General features: G+C 39.6%; 1 protein-coding gene and 1 pseudogene across 1 annotated transcript in view; one reads left to right on the forward strand and one right to left on the reverse strand.

Moving 5' to 3' along the window:
- GABRB3 (gamma-aminobutyric acid type A receptor subunit beta3) overlaps positions 1-27,222 on the reverse strand; it is a 344,831-nt gene that overhangs the window by 222,647 nt on the left and 94,962 nt on the right. The window contains exon 2 of the mRNA XM_037731338.1: positions 21,587-21,634. Within this exon, the coding sequence (XP_037587266.1) occupies positions 21,587-21,634 (48 nt within the window). The remainder of the gene's footprint in view (positions 1-21,586; positions 21,635-27,222) is intronic.
- The window catches only part of LOC108289142, a 9,883-nt pseudogene continuing 5,336 nt past the window's right edge, over positions 22,676-27,222 (forward strand).

The following is a 27,222-nucleotide window of genomic DNA, read 5'->3' on the forward strand; positions in this document are numbered from 1 at the left end:
TTCTGCTTTTATTCTCCTTTGCATTTTGTTTATTCATAGGGTTTGGCAACCAACACCATGATCTTTTTTTTTTTTCTTGAGACAGAGTCTTGCTCTGTCACCAGGCTCCAGGCTGGAGGGCAGTGGCCCGACCTCGGCCCACTGCAACCTCCACCTCCCGGGTTCAAGCAATTTTCCTGCCTCAGCCTCCTGAGTAGCTGGGACTACAGGCATGAACCACCACACTGAGCTAATTTTTGTATTTTTTAGTAGAGACAGAGTTTCACCATGTTGGCCAGGATGGTCTTGATCTCTTAACCTCGTGATCTGCCCGCCTTGGCCTCCCAAAGTGCTGGGATTACAGGCATGGGCCACTGCGCCCAGCCGATCTTCTTTTAAATAATATTTTCTTTTTCATCCATTTAAAAGAAACCTTGTAACCATTAGCAATCCAACCCATACTCACTATCCACTGCTCCCATACCAACTGTCCTGGGCTTGAAGCTTCTCATGGTACTTTTTAGAGCTATATATATTTATTATTTTTGAGACAGGATCTTGCTCTGTTGCCCAGGCTGGAGTGCAGTGACACAATCATGGCTCACCATAACTCTGTCTCACGGGCTCAGGCAATCTTCCCACCTCAGCTGGAGTGACAGGCACACGCCACTATGCCTGGATAATTTTTTGTCTTTTTTTATAGAGACAGGTTTCAGCTTTGCCCAGGCTGGTCTTGAACTCCTGGGCTCAAGTGATCTACCTGCCTGGACCTTCCAAAGTTCTGGGATTCCAGGCGTAAGCCACCACACCCAGCCCCTCATTGTATTTTTAAACGGCTATTAGAAACACACAGGAAAACTACTAAACTTATGCTAATTTTGAGGCTCAAGACTTAACCGAATACTTTTCTTTTGGTTCTAAATATTTTAAAAGTTTATTTTTCTGGTATTTTAGGTGAATATTTATAACATTTGAAATAAAACAAATGTGTGTTCTCTTCTTCAATTGCTAATATCACATTAATTTTGTTGTTATTGAATTGCCTCTAATGTACACAATGTTAAACATTGATTATTGTAGATATTCCTGTTATCTCACTTTAATAGTTCGTTGATTACTCATTCACAATAAAATATAACACAGAAAATACGCTATTCTTCATGTTAAGATTAGATATAATAAGTTAAAAAATGGGTATTTTTTTAACATACTATGGAGTATTAGTCTACTCATCATTATGAGTTGTCTTTGATAATGAATCCTAAATTATATACATTTGAGAGTATATACATATTATGCATCTTCACTGATTTATGAATTTACAGATTTCTGCCTAAAACCCATATTGGCAGTGTTTCCATATGCAATTTCATGTATCTGTGCCTTTTCTTTTCTTAAAATTAGAATACTGTCATTTCTTTTTACTCTTTTTCCCAAAAAGAGGTATTGGATTCATACATCACTCCTATTCCTTATTTGCTACTGGTTTATATTTTCATTAATTTCTTCTGTATTTGTGTGTATTTGTTATTACATTTCATTTCCCTTCTTGACTTAAAATCTTGAAATTTTTTATTTCTTGGTTTTTTTGTTTAAGGCTATAAAATTTCTTCTGAATCAGCTTTGGCTACATTAGTGGAATTCAGTATACAATGACACTCCATGATTGCCAATTTTATTTCATCTTTGACCCAAAATATTTTTTAAAATTTTCAAGTGATAAGGTTTTTACTTTGCTTTTTAATTTTTAAAAATATAATGCTGTGATTATTTCCGGATTTTTGCAGTGTAATCAGAGCACTGGTCAGTATTTTCCTGTTATTTTTAGTTTATTGGTGTGTTACAATATATAAACAATTGTTGTAAGTGCCTCACAGGCACTTAGAGAGGACTCTGTAGTGCTTCTCCATTATCCGAGTTGGTAAGTTTAGGCAAAAAGTCGTTGATTATATGAATCAGATATATATTTTAGAAATCTTTATGTTTGCCACCTTGTTTTGCAAAGACACAAGAAAGATTTGTTAAACATTTGTGTTGCTTCTTAGATTGTCATTAATTTTTTTCCAGGCTGTAACATTTTATCATATCACTTCCTGAGCAGCAAACAAGAAGTATAGTTTTTAACTAACAGCTGCTTTGCATTCAGCAACACCATGTCTCTCTAACACTCCCTTTTTTTCTTTCTTAATTACTTAAAAAATGTATTTATCTATTTAGGACATGTGGGCCTTGCTATGCTGTCCAGTGTGGACTTGGACTTTTGGGTTCAAACCATCCTCCCATCTCAGCCTCCTGATAAGCTGAAATTACAGAGGTGTACCACCAAGTCTGGCTGGATTTTTATTCCTGACACTCTTTAAAACATCTGAATATGATTCTAGTATTTCGTCTATTGTAACAGGAATATCACTTAAGAATTTTACCACACATCATTTCATTTAAAAATGTACAGCTCTTGGAAATCTCCCCGTATACAAACAGCAACAGAAAAGCATTCTTTCAACAGATAAGCGTGCTGAATCCAGCTCCTGGCTAAAATCTCATGTGTGACTTTTCAGGCCAACCACAGACCATTATAGAAGTTTCACCTGGCAGTAAATGGGGGCAGCTGCCCTCCCCACACCAGACCTAGTGCCCAGTCCGCGCACTGCAGCCTCTGATGGGAGATGCCACAACTACCAGGCCAGGCCAGCCATGCTGTTAGTCATTGTTCCTGTCTTCCAGCCCGTTGACTGGGGACCCTCACCAGAGAGCTTCCCTTGGAGCCTCTTTTCTTACCAGGCATAGGTGACTTTCAGGCACATTCTCTACTGCAACTCTGATTTAGTACTTTTCCTCTCCTAGTGATTGCCCTGACCCATCCTCGGAGCCCCACGTCCACAGAGGTAAGCAGCCTTGCCTTGGAGAAGAGAGAGACTCCCCGCCCCCATGCCCCACACCTGCTGTTCTGCAGGAAAAACAGAACTGGGCTGATGGGTGGCGGTGAGGACTGGCACTTTGTCTGTTTAGCCTTTTGCTTATACTCTCACAGTTGGTGACACAAGCCTGGGCCTTTACCTTCATTTTGGCTTGTCTTAATCAACTAATTCCAACAACTGGCAGCTCGGCTCTCCAGCTCAGCTCTTGACATACATTTTATAAAGACAGAATATGAAGAACGCAGTGGCCTTCTCCTAGCAAACTGCTAGCTGTATCTAGACATTATCCAAGGCACATCTTATTTAATATGCAATATTGTAAGTCAGTGTCCTTTCCGACATCCTGAGGCCAAAACCTTTGCTTCTATTTTGACACTTACCTTCTAAAACGTTTCAAGAAATGAATGACTTAGTCAAATGGTGTGGGCCTTACAAGAAGGATATTGTAATATTTTCAATTATTTTGTCCAAAGCTTTGAAGTGGAATTCACATGAGGGGTATGACACTCACCAATTCAGAATACCTGCCTAGATGTTAGTTTCATCTTCTAATCTGTGAGCATTTGATGATGAGTGAAAAATAGCAACTCAAGGTTTGTGTTTTTTTTTTTAAATATAACACTTCAATTTTTAAGGTAAAATGTTTTCAACATGAGACATTTTTTCTTAAATTGTGTAGTCATGTATTTCTCGTGGGGGATACACACAGATACAAACAATTTATTTTAAACAGTTTTAGATTTACAGAGAAGGTACAGAAAGTTAACATGTAAACCACACTCAGTTCCCCATTATTAACATCTGACATAGCAGGCATATTTGTTACAATTAATTAAGCAATACTGATACGTTATACAAAGTTTATCCTTTATCTAGGTTTTCTTTATCTAATGTCCTTTTTCTGTTCCAGGATGCCACTCAAGATACCCCGTGACTTTTAGTAGTCGTGTGTCCTTAGGCTACTCTCGCTGGTGAGGACTGTCATGTCTTCTTGGAAAGCTGACCCCTTTAACATCACGCAGTCTCCACTTCACCCTGATCATCTTCCTTCTTCTAAAGTCTACCGTATCTGAAACGAATGTGGCGACTCTAGCTTTGCTTTCACAGTGTCAGCACAGTGCCAGTTCTCCAGGGCTGCAGTCACAAGCCACCAGCTGGGCTGCTGAAATCAACAGAAATGGGTTCTTTCATGGTCTGGGGCTGGAAGTGTGAAATCCACACGCAGGCAGGGCCGGGCTCCCTCTGAAGTGTCTCAGGAAGAATCCTCCCTTACCTTTTCCCGGCTTCTGTGGGGGCTGGAATCCGTGGCTCTCCTTGACTGCTGGCTGCATGACTTCAGCCTCTGCCTTCATGATCACATGCTGTTCTTCCTGTGTGTCTCTGTGTCCTGTTGTCCGTGTGCTTTCTCATAAGGAAGCCAATCTTTCGATTTAGAACCACTCAAATCCGTCTTGACTAATTCCATCAGCAAAGACCCCATTTCCAACCCAGGTCACGTTCCGAGCTTCTGGTTCTGAGGTTCTGTGTGGACATGATTTAGGGGGGACACCATTCAACCCAGCACAGCGTTGCTACATTTTCTTCCCATCTCTATACTTTACTTTTTTGTAAGAGACGGGGTCTCACTGTGTTGCCCAGGCTGCAGTGCAGTGACCTCACTGAGGCCCCGAACTCCTGGGCTCAAATCCTCCAACATCAGCCTCTCGAGGAGCTGGAATTTCAGGTGTATGCCACCACTTTTGGCCCCACATCCTTATTTTTTTAACCTGTGATTTTTTTCTCTATCATGGGTTTCTTGTAGAAAACATTTATTTGGGTATTAGTTTTTGATTGTCTTGTTCTCTGTTTTAATTGTACTTACACCATTCCCATTTAAAGTAATTATTAATTTACAGTCATTGAATTAATCACCATCATTTTGGTAAATGTCTTCTGTTCATTGCATTTGTTCTTTTTTTTTTTTCTTCTTTCTTTGGTGCTTTAATTGAGCATTGTATGTGGTTTGATTTGTTGTCTTTATTAACATATTATTTTTTATTTATTATGAATATATTTATATTTTTAATGTTTTTAAGGGTTCCCCTAGAGTTTACAATATATATTTTAATTAATCTAAATTCATCTTGAAACAACAATATATGACTGGGCGTGGTGGCTGTCACCTGTAATCCAGCACTTTGGGAGGCCGAGGCAGGCGGATCACAAGGTCAGGAGATTGAGACCATCTGGCCAACATGGTGAATCCCTGTATCTACTAAAAATACAAAAATTAGCCGGGCGTGGTGGCACCTGCTTGTAGCCCCAGCTACCCAGGAGGCTGAGGCAGGAGAATGGCTTGAACCGGGAGGCAGAGGTTGCAGTGAGCTGAGACTGTGCCAGCCTGGCAACAGAGTACTACTCTGTCTCAAAAAAACAACAACAATATACTTCATTATACATAATGCAGGGACCTTAAAACTGAACATATCCAGTTGCTTTATGACTTTGCTGTCATTCATTTCAACGAACTTTGTGCCATAATCACTGAATACATGGTGAGGATGCCTACTTTAAAGAAACAGTTATATTTTGGAAGAATTTAATCTTCATTCTAACTTCTCTGATCTCTTTTTGTCACTCCAAATCTGACCTATTTAAGTTTTCTTCCTCAATGAAGAAAGTCTTTTCACATTTCTTGCAAGTCAGGTCTACGGATGTTGAATTTCCTATTTTTGTTTGTCTTAAAAGAATTTATTTCTGCTTCCCGTTGGAAGGATAATTTCAGTGGCTATAGAATCATGGGTTGGTTTTTGCTTGTTTGGTCAATATGTTAAATATTTTATTTCGGTACTTTTGCTTGCACGGTTTCTGAATACTAGTACACTGTAGCTCTTATCCTTGCTCCTCTACAGGCAAAGCTCTCCCCAGCCCCACACTGCCAGCTTCTTTCAAGTTTCTCTTGGATTTCTGTCCGACTCAAGTTTGAACAGGATACGCCTAGGAGTAGTCTATTATTTCTGTTGTTGGTTTTTGGTTTTGGTATATATTCTTCTTGGTGTTCTCTGAGTACTGTTTGGCATTTGTCATTAATTTAGGGAAATTCTTCTCAGACATTCTCACTTCAAATATTTCTCCTGCCTCTGCTTTCTCTTTCTTCTGTTTCTGGTATTCCAACTATGTGAATGTACACCTTTTAAAACTGTCCCATTGGCCAGGCAGGATGGCTCATGACTATAACTGCAGCACTTTAGGAGTCTGAGGCAGGAGGGTCACTTGAGGCCAGAAATTGGAGGCCAGCCTGGGCAGCACAGTGAGACAGCAGCTTCACAAAAAGCTTTAAAATCAGCTGGGCATGATGGTGTTAGCCTGCAGTCCCAGCTAGCCTGGAGGCTGAGGCAGGATCACTTGAGCCCAGGAGTCTGGGGCTACAGTGAGTTGTGATGGCACCACTGCACTCCAGCCTGGGCAACAGAGAGAGACCTTACCTCTTAAAAAATAATAATAAATAAACAAAATTGTGCCATAGTTCCTGAACATTCTGGTGATTTTCATTGTCTTTGCACTTCAGCTTGAGAAGCTTCTAGGCCCTCCCTCGGCTGACTCTTCCCTGCCCATGCCCAGGGTCCTGGGAAGCCCATCAAGAGCATTCTCAATTTTGTTCAATTTTCAATTCTGTTCTTACGGTTTTGAGTTCTAGCAATTCCTTTTGATTTTTTCCTAGAATTTCCACTCTCCGCGCACACGATCCATCTGTGCAGCCATGTCTGTACCTTTCCCACGAGGGCCCTAATGGAAACAGTTATTTACATTCGCACTCTGATAATGCCAACTTCCGTCTCATATCTGGGGCTAGTTTTGTTGTTTACTTCAGACTATTCTGTTATTCGTGCCTTTTGGCATTCTTTGTGGTTTTTTGTTGGAAGTCAAACTCGTATCAGGTAGCAGGAGCTGTGGTAAGAGGCCTTTAGCGAGCCTTTGTGTTAACCTGGGCGAGGGTGTTTGTGTTTACTGAACGTGTGCTGTAGCTTTTTAGTTGCCAGGGTTTCCAGGACCTCCAATGTTCTCGTTTTTATTTTCCCTCTTGATTTTGGGGTCCCTAATTACTCTTCCTTAGAAAGACTCTATGCTTTTCATATTTTTCCACTGCAATTTCCTGCTATTCTACAGAAGCTCTGCTGGTGTAATAGCCAGGTATGGGGAAGGGGAAGAGTCTACAAGGTTGTAACTAAGGCCGGGCACAGTGGCTCATGCCTGTGATCTCAGTGCTTTGGAATGCCGAGGCAGAAGGATCGCTGGAGCCTAGGAGTTCAGACAAGCCTGGCAAAATAATGGGACCCCAGCTCTACAAATACAAAAAATTAGCTATGCATGGTGGCATGTGCCTCTAGTCCCAGCTACTCAGGAGGCTGAGATGGGAGGATACATGGATCCCAGGAAGTCAACACTGTAATGAGTCCTGATGGCATGACTGCACTGGGTGACAGAGACCCCGCCTCAAATAAATACAATTGTGCCATGGTTTCTGATCATTCTGCTATATACACACATATATATGTGTGTGTGTATACATATATAAAGTAGATACAAAATACTTAAATCTCAGCATTTTACCAGCCTGTGTAAAGGCTGTGACCTTGACAATTACAATTTTTTCTCCAAAGTGGTAAAGCCACTTTTCCTTTTTCTTTCTTTCTTCTTCTTTTTTTTTTTTTTTAAATCCCTTACTGTGAGGCATGAAGGCTAGAGGTGTCTGGTGTGGGAAGAATATCTTTCACCAGCTGGGATAGGGCTCAGGGGAAATCTTTTCCCTGGAGTGTAGGCTTTTGTGGCAGACAAATCACAATTAATTCCCCCTCCTCTTGCCAAAACACTAGGGAATGTTTCTCAGATCTTCCCCATGAGAACCTGGTGGCATTTTTGCAGGTGGGCCACGTCCCAAGACTTCAGGCCCCAGGACTTTCGCACCTGGCCTCATCAGTGCTCAGCCTCCATCGGGTCATCAAAATGACACTGTAAGTGTCCCCACACATGGATGCCTCCAGCAGCGCCTGCTGCACCCCACCGCTCTCCGCTCTGCCTCTCTGAATGGCCATTGCCCTGTGTTTCTGGATTTCTGGGAGGCGATTTGCCTTGTGACTCCAGTGCTCTGACGGGCCTAGAAAAACTGCTCATTTTCACTTTGTTGGGACTTTTCTTGCTGTAAAGACGCCAGCTACTACTCCAAGCTCCTTTACATGGCAAGGCTGAAATGTGAAGCTTTAAATATATTGTTTGATTAAAAGCAATTGACAAATTGGCTTATACTCAGGCACAATAGCTTTCTTACACATTTCTGAGTATAATCCCAAGGTGAGCTCATGAAATTAATTTTTTAATATAAGACATTAATCCAATAAGGTATTATGTACTGGGGTATGGTAATAAAAAATGAGCTTTCAAAATATTCTCCATCAATATGACTGTTTAGTATTGCTGTAGGTTTCTTTATGTATTTCATTCCACTACCCTAAGTATGATCAAATATTAAAATATATATTATTTTATTTATAATTCAAAGACAAGAAATGAAATGCAAAATATTATGCATTAAAACGAATTATTAACAATGCAATAGTTCCCTTATCATTCTACATAACCTTGCCCTTATTTAGTCTTTTTGCAATAATAAAAATAAGAATTATTGTGGAAAATAAAAAATATGTAAAATTACTCGTTCCCAACACAAAATAATATCCTATCATTATCATTTTAGTGTATATTTTTGATTTTTTCAATGTATACTTTCAATATACAAATTATTATTTTTAAAAATTTTTTTTCTGGAGACGGGGTCTTGCTCTGTCACCCAGAACAGAGTGCACTAGCACGGTTACAGCTCACTGCAGCCTCAAACTCCCGGGTTCAGGGAATCCTCCCGCCTCGGCCTCCTGAGCAGCTGGGGTTATAGGCACATGCCCCATACACACCAAGTTCATTTTAGAAATTATTTGTAGAGACAGGAATCTCACCCTTGCTCAGGCTGATCTCAAGCTCCTGCACTCAAGCCATCCTCCCACTTTGGCCTCCCAAAGTGCTGGGATTACACGTGTGAGCACCCATGCCCAGCCACTTTTATTACTTTTAAATTTGGATAATTGTATGCCTTATTTCCAAGATCACTAAATGGTCAATCCAAAACATAAGCAATATATTGACATTTGGAAATGAGTAATCTGCAATATACTCTTTTAGGGTTTTTTTTTTTTTTTTGAGACAGGGTCTCACTCTGTCACCAGGCACCAGCTGGAGTGCAGTGGTGCAATCTCAGCTCACTGCAACCTCCACCTCCCAGGTTCAAGTAATTCTCCCGCCTCAGCCTCCCGAGTAGCTGGGACTACAGGCATGTGCCATCATGCTCAGCTGATTTTTGTATTTTTTTAGTAGAGATGGGGTTTCACCATGTTGGCCAGGATGGTCTCAATCTCTTGACCTCGTGATCCACCCACCTCAGCATCACAAAGTGCTGGGATTACAGGCATGAGCCACCGCGCCCGGACAACATACTCTGGTAACACGGGTTCTATTTCCTCTTTTATTTCTCTAAGGTTGTTAATATATGTGTATAAAGTAAATGATACAGATAAATCGTAATGTAAGGAGAAACTGACAAACGCACAAAATTTGTGAGAGACATTAATACAATTCTTTCAGAATAAATAAGAATATAAGAGATTTATATAACAAGTTTAACTAGCTTGGAGAAAAAAATAACCTAATACGATGATGTACGCATACATAACCAAGAGAATTTTTGCGAACACACACGACCAGTCACAGGAATTGATCATGTATTATGCAAAAGCAAATGTCTACAAAATTTTTAAGGCAGAAATCAATGTGCAGTAACCTATGTAATAAAATTCTATATTAACAACTAAGGGATAGCCAAATTACCTGTTCACCTAAAAATTGAATCACTAAGAGAAAGGAAAACTGAAACAACTATATATTTAGAAACAATAGAATGTCATAAAATTGAACCCTCCCCCAGAAAACACTTCTGTGAAAATTGTTGCCTTGAATGAGTTTACTGCACAGTAAGATGAAATGAAATTTGGGAACTAAGTCAATATTCAAGTCAATACTTAAAAAAATTAAATAAAATTAGGTTAAATGAAGAAGAAAGAAGGAAGAAAAAAAAGTAGCCATATTAAAAAGCCAACATGAAAAGTAAAATATTTCCTATACACCATTAGAAAATGTATTAGCAGAGTCTCACATTAACAATAACTAAAAGCTACAAGATTTCTCGGAATGAACCTAACTACAAAGCTTAAACTTACCTAAAGGAAAAGCTAAAGGAAAGGAAATAAAATGACCCATATTATTCCTTCACTGAGAGAGTCAAAAAGATAAAGGTATTAATTTTCCACCACTGCTTCCTTATGACTTTCCTTGGTTTATCCATTTCCTTACGTTAAAAAGGTTAGGACTTATATTGCTTTTGTTTTCACTCTTACCTACGGCTGAAATAACCATCCTAGTACATAAATCTTAGTGGATAAACATTTCTTTAGAAATAGAATCATCAATTACTTGTATCTTCAAATTTACTAGTATTGACAAATTGCTTCCACCATGGCTGTAGCCATTTATACATGACAACCTGTTGTACATTATAGTGTATTATCAATAGGTTTACCTATTGTCATCAGTTCCATATAAGGTTTCTTATTTTCCTACATCATTCACACTCTTGGCATGATAAAACACTAATTTTTACAAATATAATGAATATGAACTAGTAATAGATGACTCTTCAATTTGCATTTACTTTATCATTAATTAAATGTAATAACTTCTTTGTGCTTATTAATGGGATTTTTTAAAATTTATGAACTCATCATTCATATTTACTGCCCATTTTGTGTATTTTATACAGATATACACAGACATATATATATATATTCTGGATATTATTTATGGCTTAGTGAAGGTTCCACACACCTTTGAATTTTGCGCTTATATTTTCACATTTTTCCTACAGAAGTTGTAATTTTTAGTAAAGTAAATTTATCAATCTTCTCCTTTGTAACGTGTGTTAATAGAGCTGTGTGCTCCATCAGTCTTCAGCTCCTGTCTCCTATCGCTAGATTGCTAAGTGGCTTTTTGCTTTTTAATGAGCTGGTATTAAATTTTACCAATTTTTTAATGTGTCTGTTGAGATGAGAATATTTTATTTCTTTAAAGTCAACTTTTATGGAGGTATAATTTACATACAGTGAAACGCCACATATTATGAATTTTACATTTTTGAGTTTTGGCTTTGCTGTATGCCTTTAAAGATTCCTGTGAGTGTTCTGGCTGGCCTCCGTGGATAGTTTGATGTTTTCAAGACTGTCTTTTAAGCTTTTTTCATGATGGATAGAGGGAGATATTCCTCTAGGTCCAGTTTAGCACCATTACTAAGACATCTTTCTGGGACCTACTGAAAACCTCATCTATTCAAGTTTTCTCTACTCTGCATTTGGGGAATTCAAATGATTTTTTGCCCTGTGTGATCTCTGAGGATTTTTTTTTTTTTTTTTACTTTTAATTCCCCAGGAGTTAGTCTTTCCCGCACATTTTTCTTTGCCTGGGTGTATGCAGCTTTACCCTACACACAACGTCCAGCCCGTCTCAGGTGCACCCCCGCCCGTGTCTGCAGCTCCTTATCTGTGTATCTGCCTCCACTCTGAGAGTCTTGCCCTGTGTAATGATGACCTCAGCCTCTGAGGACCCTCCCTTGTTCCTCAGCTCCACCAGGCTGCCAGACTGGGATTCCCCTTTCCTATGCCAAGTTCTGGAAAAAGTACGTCCAGGCAGAAATCTCAGTGACCAGAAGCCTCATCTCATTTGCTGCTCCTCTCACAGGGATCACAGCCCTGAGCCCATTAGATTTGCTGGGTGGAACCTGCAGACAGCTGCCACTTATCACAGACCTGCCTGCCTCCCTGTGGGAAAGGCTTCCACGGCGTCCCGCCACACATTTCCGAGACCGCAGAGGACAGACGATATGGGGAGGCTGACTGTGGGCCCACAGAAACGCTCATGATTTTGTGACTAGTTTTCTTTTTTTTTTGAGATGGAGTTTCGCTCTTGTTACCCAGGCTGGAGTGCGGTGGCACGATCTCGGCTCACCGCAACCTCCGCCTCCTGGGTTCAGGCCATTCTCCTGCCTCAGCCTCCTGAGTAGCTGGGATTACAGGCACGCGCCACCAAGCCCAGCTAATTTTTTGTATTTTTAGTAGAGACGGGGTTTCACCACGTTGACCAGGATGGTCTTGATCTCTTGACCTCGTGATCCACCTGCCTCAGCCTCCCAAAGTGCTGGGATTACAGGCTTGAGCCACCGCACCCGGCTTGTGACTAGTTTTCTAATGCTCTCAAATATATAAACTCAACAGAACTTTCTCTTTCTCTCTTTCTTTTCTTTTCTTTCACAGGGTCTTGCTCTGTCATCTAGGCTGGAGGGTAGTGGCACAATCACAGCTCACAGCAGCCTAGAACTCCTGGGCTCAGGCAATCCTCCTGCCACAGCTTTCCCAGCAGCTGTGACCACAGGTGCGCACCGCCACACTCGGCTAATTTAAAAAAAAATGTGTACAGTTGAGGGTCTCACTAGGTTGCCCAGGGTGGTCTCAAACTACTGGCCTCAAGTGATCCTCCTGCCTGGACCCTAAAGCTCTAAGGTTACAGGCATGAGCCACCGTACCCTGCCAGAACTCTCATTTTCAAACTTATTGGTGCCAAATTTATAGGTGAACAGAAAGTGGAAAAAAGTCAGGTAAAAATTATGATTATCATAATTTTTTGCTTACTATTCATAACGTATTTGCATACAAGTTTTCAAGGGAAGGGGAAGCAGACACTCCTAGAACGAAATATGCTCTCCTAAGGTTGAGACAAGACTTTCTCTCAGAACCTGTCATGGTGGGTCAGACACACTACAGCCATGAATGGAGCAGAGGCCACTTTCTCTTGGCTCCAGTGCCCTGGTTTGAGAATAATTGCAGGTGTTCTCACTCCAGGGTCTCAGTGATGTCAACCTGTCAGGAGTATGGTATCAGTAGATAAGCACCAGGAATAAAGGTAAGTCGGAAGCTACCTGACGCTCTCCCTTTCAATCTGAAGAGAAGGAGAGTCAGGCGGCAGCCTGTGACACAGTGCTTCCCGCCTGCAGGAAGATTTACAAGGAGCCGCCTCCTCCCACAGGGGATCTTGCACTGGGTTCTGCCAGAGGTGAAATGGAACACAAATATTGGAGGTAGCGTCACTGGATTAGTCACGTTTTTGCTATTGCTGCCACACAGGGATGATGCGAGACACGCTGGACAGCAGAAGCATAAATGCAAAGTCCCCTGCAAATCTGTGCTACCGCTGACAACAGCCATCCGTTGCTTTATTTTTCTACCAAGTCAACATTAACTCCAAGAGACAATATCAGATGTTGACTCATTCAATTTAAACAATGTAACATAAAAATCATGCTATACTTAATTTCTGCTATAAGTCAAATGAGATTGAATTGCACGCCAACAGAAAATCCACCCTTATGTTCAATGTTGGAAAACAGATACAAGGACGTCTGCACAGTGGAGGATACATCGCATGGAATGTAAGGTTGTGAAGGCAAAGAAACAAACTCGGTACAAGCTCAGGATCTCTTTGGGTTTGCTCACTGGAAACAATAATTCTCTACATACTCCAATTTGAAGCTGCTCGTTAGCCATTCTGCTTACAGGGCTTAGGGAAGCTCCTCTGAAACTGGATTCTGTCCTGGGGGCAGCCAGTTCAGCGACTGCATCCTGTGGAACTTGGCACACAATGGCCTCTCTACCCCAGTGACTGACCTCGGGTTGCTTTACAATGGCTCTTTTCCAGCTTCAGTGCCTTTGGGTTTCCTGGCACCCGGCTTTCTTCTTGTCTATGTTAATGGTGTCCCCAAGAGGTCATTAAAATGGTCCACTGGAGGTAGGAAATGAAAGCCTTTTTTTGTGGACATTAAAAAATTCTCATTTGCATTAATGCATTTTATAAAAAGCATAATGTACATATGGGTAGAATTGAATTATATTTTACTGTTAGTATAGGTGAGCAAAAAGGCTTGGTGGAAGCTGTTCCTCCAAATTCCTCCTTCCTTAGTTCACATTCCCTGAACGTACTATGAAGGTGGCTGCTTGCCGGCAGTCCACAGAAACTCTCCGCTTCTAGTCCTGGTGCGTGTGCTGCCCCTGGGCATGGTCTATGCTGATAAAATTGTGGCAGAGCATGGGGCAGGCGGGAGGTGGGGGATGGCCTGTCTGTGGAACAAGGAAGTAGCTATGTGGGGAGTTCCAGGGATGCCAAGAGAAGATGTACGCTGACAGCTGTCAGTCATCAGTAAAACGCAGCCAAGGTACAGCAGGAGCTTCAGGGAGCACGAGAACTGACACCAACAGCAGAACCCAAAAGGGAAACTGAGCCCTCAGCAAGTTGCAGGCCAGGATCTCTCAGCAACAGGGCTTCCCTGCAGCCTGGCAGGAAGCCCAAGAACATTACAATTCTGCAAGCACAAACCCGACAGGTCAGAGAGCACTCTCCCCCGCTTGGCGTTTTCCATTTTGTGCTCAAAGTAATTCCATCGATGAACTGTGTGGAAGGATGATTGGGAGGATTTTACTCTGTTTCTTTAATTTTTCATAGATAATCACATATGAAAAATAACAAACAAATACAGTACGAGACACGTTTAATTGGAAGGGACATACATCAGTAGGTCACTGCAATGAGGAAATGAGTCTCCAATGGGTCCGTGTTTATTGAGAGTTGCTTGATGGTCTTTAAAATACTCTCATTTCACTGGTAGAAATTGGATCACAGTTATCCAAATTCCAAATCAATAGAAAGATATTTTAGTGTCCAGGCCCATAAATCATTCAGTAAAATACTTTTAGTGTCCAAAATACAACAACCTAGCTTTCAACTTGTCAGCTGTGACTGACTAGCTTTCAGGAGACCTATCTTCCCACTCAGAACAAGCAGAAAATAAACCGATAAAAATAGAAAAACCTAATGTATGAGGGCGTTTGAGAGCTCTTAAAGTAGCCAGGACTGAAGGGGCCAAAATCCTGGAAGGGAAACAAATTCATTGAGGTGACCCTGACCTTCCAGGTCACGTTTGTGGCAGCCTTTCGTTCTGCTCCAGCAGATTTCAGTGCCTATGTGTGCGTCTCAGTGCCTGACGACTTGCGGTTTGGGGAAGCTCAGAAGGCTGTTGTGAGCACTGGCGGGCTGGACGTGAGGTGGGGGCAGGGTGGTGGATACAGACACTACTCCCTCCCAACGTGGCCCTTGGGAGTCAGTGCAAAAACCCCCTAGATCCCTCAAAAATGAGGCATGACAAATCTGAGACAGGTGTTTTGAGCCATTTTCCAGAGCTTCCCTGAAGGGCTGAGCCCCAGTTGCTTCCCGTGGTAACCGGCTTAATGAAATAAATGTATGAGCTGCCCTCTCATCTCCATCATTTCCCCATGCCATGACCAGTGTTCCTTGCAGCCTCCAGATAAATGACTTTTACTGGAACATTTATCTCAGGGTCTGCACTAAGGCAGCCCAGCTGATGATTCGTGAGCCGTGTGGGGCAGAGGCTGCGAAGCTGAACGGAAACCAGCTGCAAGGGCGGGGGGCTGAGCAGAGCTTTCATGAGGCTGGCAGGCCTAACGACATGAGCACGGAGGATCAGGGCCGCCACACAGCCAGGGCCTGCGAGGCCAAGATTCCAGAAGAAAGAAGTGCAGAAAAGTGATTTCAAGAGTTTGACCCGTTACTGTCCCAGGGCCTTTGCCAGTTCCTGAGCGGCATAGGCCAAGAGGCAGAGAAGCTGAGCAGCCAGCAGGTGGTGGCGGGCCGGAAGGCTGAGGAGGGCCCCTAGCATTCCCACCATCCTAGGAAACAAAAACTGGGATTCGGAACTGGGCCGGGTGGAGGCCCAGTTCTCATGCTGGGCTTTCACGTATGACCCTGGGGGACCACAAACTAAGAGGCAGGGTAACCAGAGAGAGAGCCAAGGCATGCAGAGCTATAGCTGGGCAGCTGATCACAGTACAGTGATCTGCTCCTGCTCCACCTCCTGCTGGGACCTAAAGAACATCCTCTCTGGTGGGAGAAATATCAACCAGAACACGTGCAATATTGACTACACAGTGCCAGGCACGGAGCTTCTTCTGGAACCATGCAGAACAAGGTCAGCCCCAAGCCACATGGGGCTATTTACATTTAAATTTACTAAATGTAAATAAAATTAAAAATTACTTTCTCAGTCACACTAATCATAACAAAACTGTTCATGTGGCCAGTAGTTGCCATATGGGATAGCATACACAGCACACACATAGAACACTTCCATCTTCACATAAAGTCCTACTGCACAGTATTGATCTAGGATTTTTATTTTTTAAAGCAGATCTTTGGCATTAAATCAGATTTTAAAAGCATACCAGGACCTGGAACCTAAAAAACTAACAATAAAATAATAACCATGGTGATTCAGATATTAGAGTTATCAGATGCAGACTTTACCAAAACTTTGATTAATATACTTAAGACATAGATGACAAGATAGAAAAAGGCTTCAGAGAATTGAAACCTATATGAGCTAATTAAATGGAAAATCTAGAACTGAAAAATACAATGGCAAATTAAGAACGCAAACTATGGGCCAAATGGCAGACAGGATACAATGAAGAAAGAAACAGTTACCTGGAAGATAGGTCAGTAAGAAATAACCAGACAGAGGCATGGGAAAAAAATGAAGTATGGAAACAGAAAGGAGAATAAAAGACCCAAAACTAAGGCAAAATAGGCGTAACATAGTTCTAATTAAAGTTCCAGAGGGGAGAACAGATCTAATGGCATGGAAACAAGATTTGAAGAGGTAATGGCTAAGAAGACATCTCAAAAATTGGTAAAAAGAGATTAAGTCACAAATTCACAGGAACTATAAAACCAAAGCATCTTTAAAAAAAAAGAAAATGGGCTGGGTGCAGTGGCTCACACCTGTAATCCCAGCACTTTGGGAGGCCGAAGCAGGTGGATCACCTGAGGTCAGGAGTTCAAGGCCAGCCTGGCCAATATGGTGAAACCCCGTCTCTACTGAAAATACAAAAATTAGCCAGGTGTGGTGGTAGACTCCTGTAATCCCTACTCCTTGGGAGGCTGAGGTGGGAGAATTACTTGAACCTGGGAGGTGGAGGCTGCAGAGAGCCGAGATTGCGCCACTGCACTCCAGCCTGGGCGACAGAGGGAGACTCTGTCTCAAAAAACAAAAAAAGAAAAAGAAAAGAAAAAAGAAAATGATACCATAGTAAAAGTTTTGGAAATCAGAATCAAAGGAAAAATTGTACACACATCCCCCAAATGTACAAATTAACTTCAAAGAACAGCAGTAAGACTTGATGGTGACTGACTTCTTAACAGAAACAGGACAACAAAGAAGACACTGGAATCCAATCTTTAAAGTGATGAAAGAAAGTACATGCCAACAAATAATTCTACTCTCAGTGAAAACATGCTTCACTTTTGAAGGGAAAATAAAGACATATCAGACAAAAAAACTTAGAGAAATTGCTGTCAGTTCACTTGCACTAAGAGATACTAAAAGGAGTCCTTCTTGTAGGTAATAGAATTGCTAAGAGAAACAGAATAGTGTATAAAAACATTAGGAACTACATAAGTAGTAAATATATCAGCAAATCTAAATGAACATTAAATGTGTAAAATATACTTTCAGGCTAATTATAACAATTTGTAGGGTTTAAAATGTATATAGAATTAAATTTAATCATAATTGTGAAGAAGGAAAATTATAATTCATATTAGACTCTAATAAAAAAATGCCTACTATAATATGTGTGGTAATCAAGAAAAATATAACTAAAAAGCTGTTGGATCAGTGGCATAAAAACGAAATACTGAGGAATAAATCTAACGTAGAAAATCTATGTGAGGAAGAGTGCAAAACTACAACCTCGATGAAAGAAATCAAAAATCTAGACATTTCAGGTGCATGAACAGGAAAACAACACTGCCAACATGTCAGTTCTAACTTGATCTATAGATTCAATATAGTATTAATCAAAATGCCAGCAAATTGTTTTCTAAATGTTTACTAACTAATTCTAAAGTTTGGATGGAAAGGCAAGAAGTCCAAAATTGCCAACAAAAGACTGAAGGAGAAGAACAAAGTCAGAGGACTGACACTACCCAACTTCAAGCCTTCTTATAAAGCATTCCCCTTGCTGGGCATCGTGGCTTATACCTGTAATCCCAGGACTTTGGGAGGCTAAGGAGGATGGATCACGAGGTCAGGAGTTCAAGACCATCCTGGCCAAGATGGTGAAACCCCATCTCTACCAAAAATACAAAAATTAGCCAGGCATGGTGGCGGGTGCGTTTAATCCCAGCTACTCGGGAGGCTGAGGCAGAGAATTGCTTGAATCTGAGAGGCGGAAGTTGCTGTGAGCCAAGATCGTGCCATTGCACTCCAGCCTGGGTGACAGAGTGAGACTCTGTCTCAGAAAAACTGGCCTAAGCAAGACAGGGAAGCTGTTTCTCACCACTCCTATTCTCCTATTAAACATAGCATTGGAAGTCCTGGCCAGGGCCATGAGGCAAGAGAAATAAATAAGGAGCATCTAAATAAGAAGGGAGAAAGTCAAACTATCCCTGTTTGCAGGCAATATGACCCTATATCTAGAAAACCCTATAGTCTCAGCCCAAAAGCTCCTAGGCAATACCATTCTGGACATAGGAATGGGCAGATTTTATAATAAAAGACACCAAAAGCAATTACAATGAAAACAAAAATTAACAAACGGGATCTAACTAAACTCAGGAGCTTCTGCATAGCAAAAGGAACAGACAACCTACACTGGGAAAACATTTTTGCAAATTATGCATCTGACAAAGGTCTAATATTCAGAATTTGTAAAGAACTTAAACAAATTGACAAGAAAAAAAAAACCCATTTAAAAGTGAGCAAAGCATATGAACAGACACTTTTCAAAGGAAGACATACATGCAGCCAACAAGCATATGATAACAAGGCTCAGTATCAGTGATCATTAGAGAAATGCAAATAAAAACCACAATGAGATACCGTCTCATACCAGTCAGAATGGCTCTGATTAAAAAGTCAAAAAATAACGCTGGTGAGGTTACAGAGAAAAGTGGTCACTTATAAACTGTTGGTGGGAGTGTAAATTAGTTCAGTCATTGCGGAAAGCAGTATGGCAATTTCTCAATGAGCTAAAAATGGAACTACTATTTGACCCAGCACTCTCATTACATTATAAATCATTCTATCACAAAGTCACATGAACCTGTGTATTCACTGTAGCACTATTCACAATGCAAAAAATGTGGAATGAACCCATATGCCCTTCTATGTGTCCACGTGTACTCATCATTTAATTCCCACTTATAAGTGAGAACATGCAGGACTTAATTTTTTTGCTTCTGCATCAGTTTGCTAAGGATAATGACCTCCAGCTCCATCCATGTTCCTGCAAAGGACATGATATACCCAAAGGAATATAAATTATTCTATTATAAAGATATATGCACATGTATATTCACTGCAGCACATTCACAATAGCGACAATATGGGATCAACCCAAATGCCCAACAATGATAGACTGGATAAAGAAAATGTGGTACATATACACCATGGAATACTATGCAGCCATAAAAAGGAATGAGATCATGTCCTTTGCAGGGACGAGGATGGAGCTGGAAGCCATTATCATCAGAAAACTAATTCAGGAACAGAGAAGCAAACACCACTGTATACAGCCTATGTATATAGGCACATATATATAAGGCATATACATACACACATATATTTGCATGTGGATGTCCAATTATTTCAGCACCATTTATTTAAAATTATATCCTTTCTGCATTGAATGGCCTTTGCTATTTTGTCAAAGATCTGTTGATTACATTTGCATGAGTCTGTTTCTCAGCTCATTGTTCTGTTTCCTATATATCTATTTGTGTATTCTTTTACCAATACCACACCCTCTTGATAATTGTAGCTTTAAGGGAAGTCTTTTAACTTTTATTTCAGGTTCAGGAGTACATGTGTTGGTTTGTTATACAGGGAAACTCAAGTCATGAATGTTTGTGTACAGATTATTTCATCACCCAGGTACTAAGCCTGAGTACTCAGTAGTTACTTTTCCTGATCCTCTCTCCTCCCATCCTCTACCCTCAGGTAGGTCCCAGTGTCTCTTGTTCCCCTAAAACATCAATGCCATGGCCCTACACACCTATTAGATTGGCTAAATCAAAAACACGGACAACATCAAATGCTGGCTGAGCTGTGGAGCAACAGAAACTCTCATTCATTGCTGGCTGGGAGGTAAAGTGGTCCAGCCACTTTGAAAGACAGTTTGACAGTTTCTTATAAAACTAAGGATATTCTTATCATTTGATACGGTTTGACTGTGTCCCCACCCAAATCTCATCTTGAATTATAATAATCCCCATGTGCCAAGGGTTGTGTCAGGTTGACATAATTGAATCATGGGGGTGGTTTTCCCCACGCTTTTCTTGTGGTAGTGAATAAGTCTCAAGAGATCTGATTATTTTACAAAGAGGAGTTTCCCGCACAAGCTGTCTTGCCTGCCGCCATGTAAGACATGACTTTGCTCCTCATTCACCTTCTGTCATGATTGTGAGGCCTCCCCAGCCATGTGGAACTGAGTCAATGAAATCTCTTTCCTTTATAAATAACCTGGTCTCAGGTATGTCTCTATTAGCAGCACGAAAACAGACTAATACACCATTTAATCCAGCAATCGTGCTTCTTGGTATTTGAGTTGAAAATGTATGTCCACACAAAAAATCTGCACACAAATCTTTATAGTAGCTTTATCCATAATTGTCAACACTTGAAAGCAGCCCAGAGGAGAATGAACTTTGCCTGGAATGCTAACTGATTTGGTTTGGAGGTTGGGAGTGGTTGATATCCAGAGAAGTTTTAACTGTGAAGTTGTAGTGTAGCTGAATCTTTAAAGATTAAAAAAAAAAAACTATTACACCATTAGTTTTCTTAAAATATAAAACTTCTAAACAGTTCCTGCAAGATTTTGTTGTCAGTTCATTTCTTTCTAAGAGAATATCAGCTGGAGAACATGATTTTACATGCACAAAATAATTGCATGGGCATTTTCTTGCCAGTCATTGTGGGGCGATTTGAGAGCATGGTGATACAGGTAAGGAACGTGCTTTCCTTTTTTAACTCTGCTTCTACGTAGCCGTGTGTTCTTGGGCAAGCCTAAGCTTCTTGGGCTACCTTTCCAAATATGGCAAATGAGGATTTCTGAAGCTTCTTCCCATGCTAAACCACTCGATTTTAAACCTGCATACACAGTCCCGTATGCAAGGACTAAGAATCAGATGCCCTGAGAGAATTCAACAAAACTTCCATTTAAAATTACAACAGAATTACACAAGTTAAGGTGATACCATTTCATCATTATATTCTTTTAGTCTCTATCTGTATCTTTCTTAACATAATTTTGACAAGCATTTCAAAAACAAAATACATAAAATAAGTTATGGGCTCATATTACAATCACTACTAATACAGCATTAGTAGTAAGTGAAAACGTTTCATTGATAAAATGCAGGTATCATAGACTTACCTGGTTTCATAAATGGCATAAAATTTTCTGTGTTCTTTGACTGCATTCCTGGAAAAAAAAAAAAAACAAAGAAACATAAAATATAACTTTCATGATTATTGCTAATGTCTAAAATTCGTTTAATAAGTATATCCTCAAATTGTGTCTATTTAAAATATCTCGACTAGCATTGTGTGAAATTCAAGAAATAATATTTAAAGAAATGTATACACATTTTAAAAAATAACACACACCATATTAGATAAGCTTAGGCCCTGGTTTCTGCTCCAACAGTTGCTAACGTGGTTACTGAATTTTAAATTTTACCGTTTAAATTTTACCGAAGGTGACAGAAAACCAATAATAAAGATAATTCCTAATTGTGGTATGTCCAGTCACAAAATTAAAATAAAATAACATAATAGAAAATTATGTAAGAGAAGTCATATTAAATAGGATGCAAAAGAAATAAGTTTCACTGGCCAGTCTTGGTGGCTCACACCTGTAATCCCAGCACTTTGAAAGAGGGAGAATCACTTGAGTCCAGCAGTTCGAGACGAGCCTGGGCAACATAGTGAGACTCTGTCTCTACAAAAAATACAGAAATTAGCTGGGTTTGGTGGTGCAGGTCTGGTCCCAGCTACTCGGGAGACTGAGGTGGGAGGATCACTTGAGCCCAGGAGGTTGGTGAACCAAGGCAGCACCCCTGCACTCCAGCCTGGGCAACGAAGTAAGACTGTCTCAAAAAAGAATAAAGTAAAATAAAATGAACAGGGCATGGTGGCATATGCCTGCAGTTCCAGCTGCACAGAAGGCTGAAGTAGAGGACTGCTGGAGCCCAGAAGGTCGAGGTTGCAGTGAGCCAAGACTGTGCCGCTGCACTTTAGCTTGGCGACATGATGAGACCCCGTATCAAAAAAAAAAACAAGTTTCCTTAGAAAATAAATTTGTAGTTGGAACCTATGTCATAGAAGAAGTTAACTATGAGATTTGTAGGAAAACAGAGACAATACAAAGGTCAAAGTTCCTAAGGTGAAAATGCAACCCTATATAAGGTAAGTTTGGAGAAAAACATCATCCAACATCTTCACCGTCATCACATGACAGTGAATGACGATTCACCACTACAGTTTTAGAGGTACCATAAATCCACAGTAGATGAACCTAGACAGTATGGTATTGGTGAAAGGAAAGACATATAGGTCAATTAAACAAAATAGTGACTCCACAAATACAGCAAAGCAAATCTAGTCAAATGATTCTTGACAAAGAACAGGCTTTTCAGCAAATGGTGTTGGAACAACTGGATATTCATGTGCAAAACTAAACCTTATTGTTAATAATTATCTATTGATTACTGTGTTCAAGGCACTGTATTTCTTATGCTGAAAGAGTCATTTAAAATAAGAAAAATAATGTAAGTAAACAAGTGAAAGAAAAATCCATAACTGAAGGCAGGAAAACCATAACTGACAGTAAAAAAAAAAAAAAAAAAGTACCAACGATACAGAAGGACATGACCTGAAGCCTGGCCTTCAGCCTCCCTCTGATGCCTGTCACCAGGCAGGTCAGCTGCTGCCTCACACAAAATTACCGGACATCTAAAAAGTGCATCCAGAATTTAAAAAGGAAAAACTAGACAACATTTTTGACATGAAGTGAAATTTTTGAAAAAGCTGAAGCAATAAAATATTCAAAATAAATATAACAAAGACACAAGAGAACATTAGTAGCATGGAGAAGAAATGACATGAAAAAGAACATAATAAAGTTATCAGTTATAAAATATGAACCTGTTTTAAGAAGGAACATGTTCAAAGGAATAAATAAAATGTAAATGACTGAAGAACAAGTGAGTGGTCTGGAAGATCACACTGGAGTCTCAAAGGCAGCACTGAAGAATCAGGAGTGAGGAATCGCAAAGAGAAAGGAACTATACAGCTGACAACATCTGGATAATAGGAAATACCAGAAGTGAAAAAGAATTCCTCAGGAAATAACTTATGTTATGAAATTAGAACAAATTTCCCAGAATTCAGTGAGAAATATTTTAGATTAAATGAGTCTGTATAACACAAAATATATAACCTAATATACCAAAAAATAAAGTTAAAGTGTCCTATAAAGATTTCTATATTGCACTTAAGCAGTACAATTCTAATTCTAAATAGCCTTTTAAAGATTCAGTATGTATGCTGCAATCCCTAGAGTGATCACAAAAATACCTATACAAAGAATTGTATTTAAAATTAAAACATCACTTAAAATGAAGATGACAACAAAAATGTTCAAATAACCCTATATAAGGCAGACAGGATAAATGGAATAAAAACGGGGCAAAATGCAAAAAATGATAAAATGATAGAATCACATTCAAACATATTAATGTTAGTATAAATAGCCTAAACACATCAATTAAAAGAGATTATTAGAATAGGGTAATAAAGCAAGACCCTATTGTACACTGCCAACAATAAACTAATTTAAATATAAGAACATAAGTAGCTTACAGTGAAAGGTTTTAAGAAGATATAGCATAAAAAGACCAATCAAAAGGAAAAAGAAGTGGCTACACTAATATTAGACAAAGTACACTTGGTAGCAAAGACAGTTTCTACTGATAAAGAAACATGACTTAGTGATAAAGGGGTCTATTTATATATCTCTCCCTTAAGTTCTATAGATTTTTGCTTCATGTATTTTGAAACTCTACTGTTATGTGTGTACACGTTTGGGACTCTATACACATAGCAATCGGGTTACGAAATACATGAAGCAAAAACCTATAGAATTTAAGAGAGAAATAAATCTATAATATAGAGGGGACTTTAACATCCTCCTCATCTCAGCAGACAGAGCTAATAGAAAGTCAAAAAGGATGTAGAAATCAACATCTTCAACCAACTGGACCTAACTGACATCTTTAGAATACTCTACCCGACAAGAGCAGAGTACCTTCTTTTTATATGTTTGGTGATTAATGATAATTTAGCAAATTTACAATATGTTCTCTGAGCACAGTAGGAGTAAATTATAAATTAATAACAAAAAAATACCAGTGATACCTGCAAACATTAAATGAAGCACTTATAAATAACCCTGGATTAAAGAGAAACTATCAATAAAAATTAGAATACATCACCAACTGAATGAAAATGAAGACCCCTTACAATCCCGTATAAGCCTATGAAAACAATTCTGGAAGCAAAAAAAGTGAGTTTTTCAAGATCACAGGATACATCAATATGCCAAAATTCAATTACATTTTTCTGTACTAGCAATATACAGATGGAAACAAAAATTATAAGAAAATGTTATAAATTACAATGTCTCCCAAAATATGGCATTTGTGTATGCATGTAATAAAACAAGTAAACAATATGTATGCTAAAACCTACAAAACACTGATGAAAGAAATGTAAAAGATGGTTTTTAAAAATGGAAAGACATACCATATTTATGGAATAGAATATTTAATATTGTTACTATTTAAATTATCCCCAAATTGATATAGGTATAATACAACTTGAATAAATATCCTGGCTAGAATTTTTATACATATAGACAAGCTATTTTAAACTTTTATACAAGAATAAGAGAATAGCAAAAACAACTATGGAACAGAAAAACAGTTGGAGAAATCCCACTACATTTTTAGAATTACAATAAATCCATAGTAAAGTAACCTAGACAGTATGGTATTGGCAGATGGACAGACATATAGGTCAACTGAACAAAATAGTGACTCCAGAAACACAGCAAAGCACATCTAGTCAAATGATTCTTGACAAAGAAAAAGTTTTTCAACAAATGGTGTTAGAACATGTGGATATTCATGTGCAAAATTAAATTTTTACTAAGCATCAAACCTTATACAAAAATTATTTCAAAATTAATCATATATCTAAATTTTTATATATCTAATTTTTTTCCATTTTAGAAATTTTCAGAAGAAAATATAGAGGGAAAAAAACAGTCATGATCTGAGGTTAGGCAAATTATTCTTAGGCCTGGCACCAAAATCACAATCCATTTAACTAGACTTAATAAAAAATAAAAATATTTATTTAAAGAAATAAAGTTTGGGGCTGGGCATGGTGGCTCACACCTCTAATCCCAGCACGTTGGGAGGCTGAGGTGGGCAGATCACTTGAGGTCAGGAGTTTGACACCAGCCTGGCTAACATGGTGCAACCCCATCTCTACTAAAAATACGAAAAATGAGCCAGGCATAGTAGTGTGCACCTGTAACTCCAGCTACTCGGGAGGCCAAGGCAGGAGGATTGTTGGATCCAGGGAGGAGGAGGTGGCAGAGGGCCAAGATCAAGCCACTGCACTCTAGCCTGGGAGACAGAGTAAGATTCCGTCAAGAAAAAAAGAAAGAAGGAAAGAAGGAAGGAAGGAAGACAGGGAGGGAGGGAGGGAAAGAAAAGCAGGGAAAGGAAAGAAGGAAAGAAAGAAAAGGAAAGAAGGAAAGAAAGATTCACTTAGGAAAGTGAAATGACAAGGTACATAGCAGAAAATATCTGCAAATCACATACATGACAAACAACTTGTATGCAGGATAAATAATGAAATCTCAAAATTTGGGAGTAAGAAATTGAACAACCTAGTTAAAAACGTATAACATTTTGAACAGATCCTTCACCAAAGAGGATATGGAAATTGCACATGAAAAGATGTTCAACATCATCAGCCATTAGAGAATGCAATTCAAAACAACATTGTAGACCTCTACCCAACAACTAGAAACTCTCAAATTAAAACGTGTGTGCGAACACACACACACACACACACACACACAATCCTGGCAAGGATGCTGCACAGCTGGAATTATCAAATGTTTCAGGGGGTTAAGCAAAACCCAGCAGTCATGGTGCAGAAGTGGGAAGTTTCTTATGAAGGTAAAAATGTACTTTGCATATAATCAACAATCCCATTTTAGCATACTTCCTCTAGAGAAATAAAACTGTGTTTTCAAACACACACACACACACACACACACACACACACACACACACACACTGTAACAGCTCTATTCATAATCACCAAAAACCTGGTAACAATCCATTTCCTTCTATAGGTAAATGAACAAGCAAACTGTGCTTCATTCATTCAATAGACTACTACTCAGTAATAACAAGAAATGAGCTATTGATACACACAACAGTTGGACGAGTCTGAAAGGCAGGGTGCTGTGTAAAACACGAAAGCCTACTCTGGTTATACACTCTATGACGCCATTAGGGGACATTTTCAAAAATACAGAACAATAGCAATTGAAATGAAATCAGTGATCCCTGGGGGCCAGAGACGGAGGTTAGCCTGAGGGAGTTTTGGGTAGCCCGTTAGTCTGTTCAGGCTGCCATAACAAAATACCACAGGCCGAGTGGCTTCAATAACAGAAATTTGTTTTCTCGCCGTTCTGGAGTCTGCAAGTTCAAGGTCTGAGTCTTCCCCAGAATGGCCCTCAGATACATTTCCACCAACACTGTACATCATTATTTATGTGTTCTTTATGGAGGTGGAGGTTTTCTTTATAGCTTGTTGCTTGTCTTTCTGAGCCCTCACCAGAATCACTTCTACTGTTCATATTTCTTCCTTTTTTTTCTTTTCTTTTTCTTTTCTTTTTTTTTTTTTTTTTTTTTTTTTTTTTTT

Source organism: Cebus imitator, unplaced genomic scaffold (assembly GCF_001604975.1).
Source record: "Cebus imitator isolate Cc_AM_T3 unplaced genomic scaffold, Cebus_imitator-1.0 Scaffold392, whole genome shotgun sequence".
NCBI classification, from domain to species: Eukaryota; Metazoa; Chordata; class Mammalia; order Primates; family Cebidae; genus Cebus; species Cebus imitator.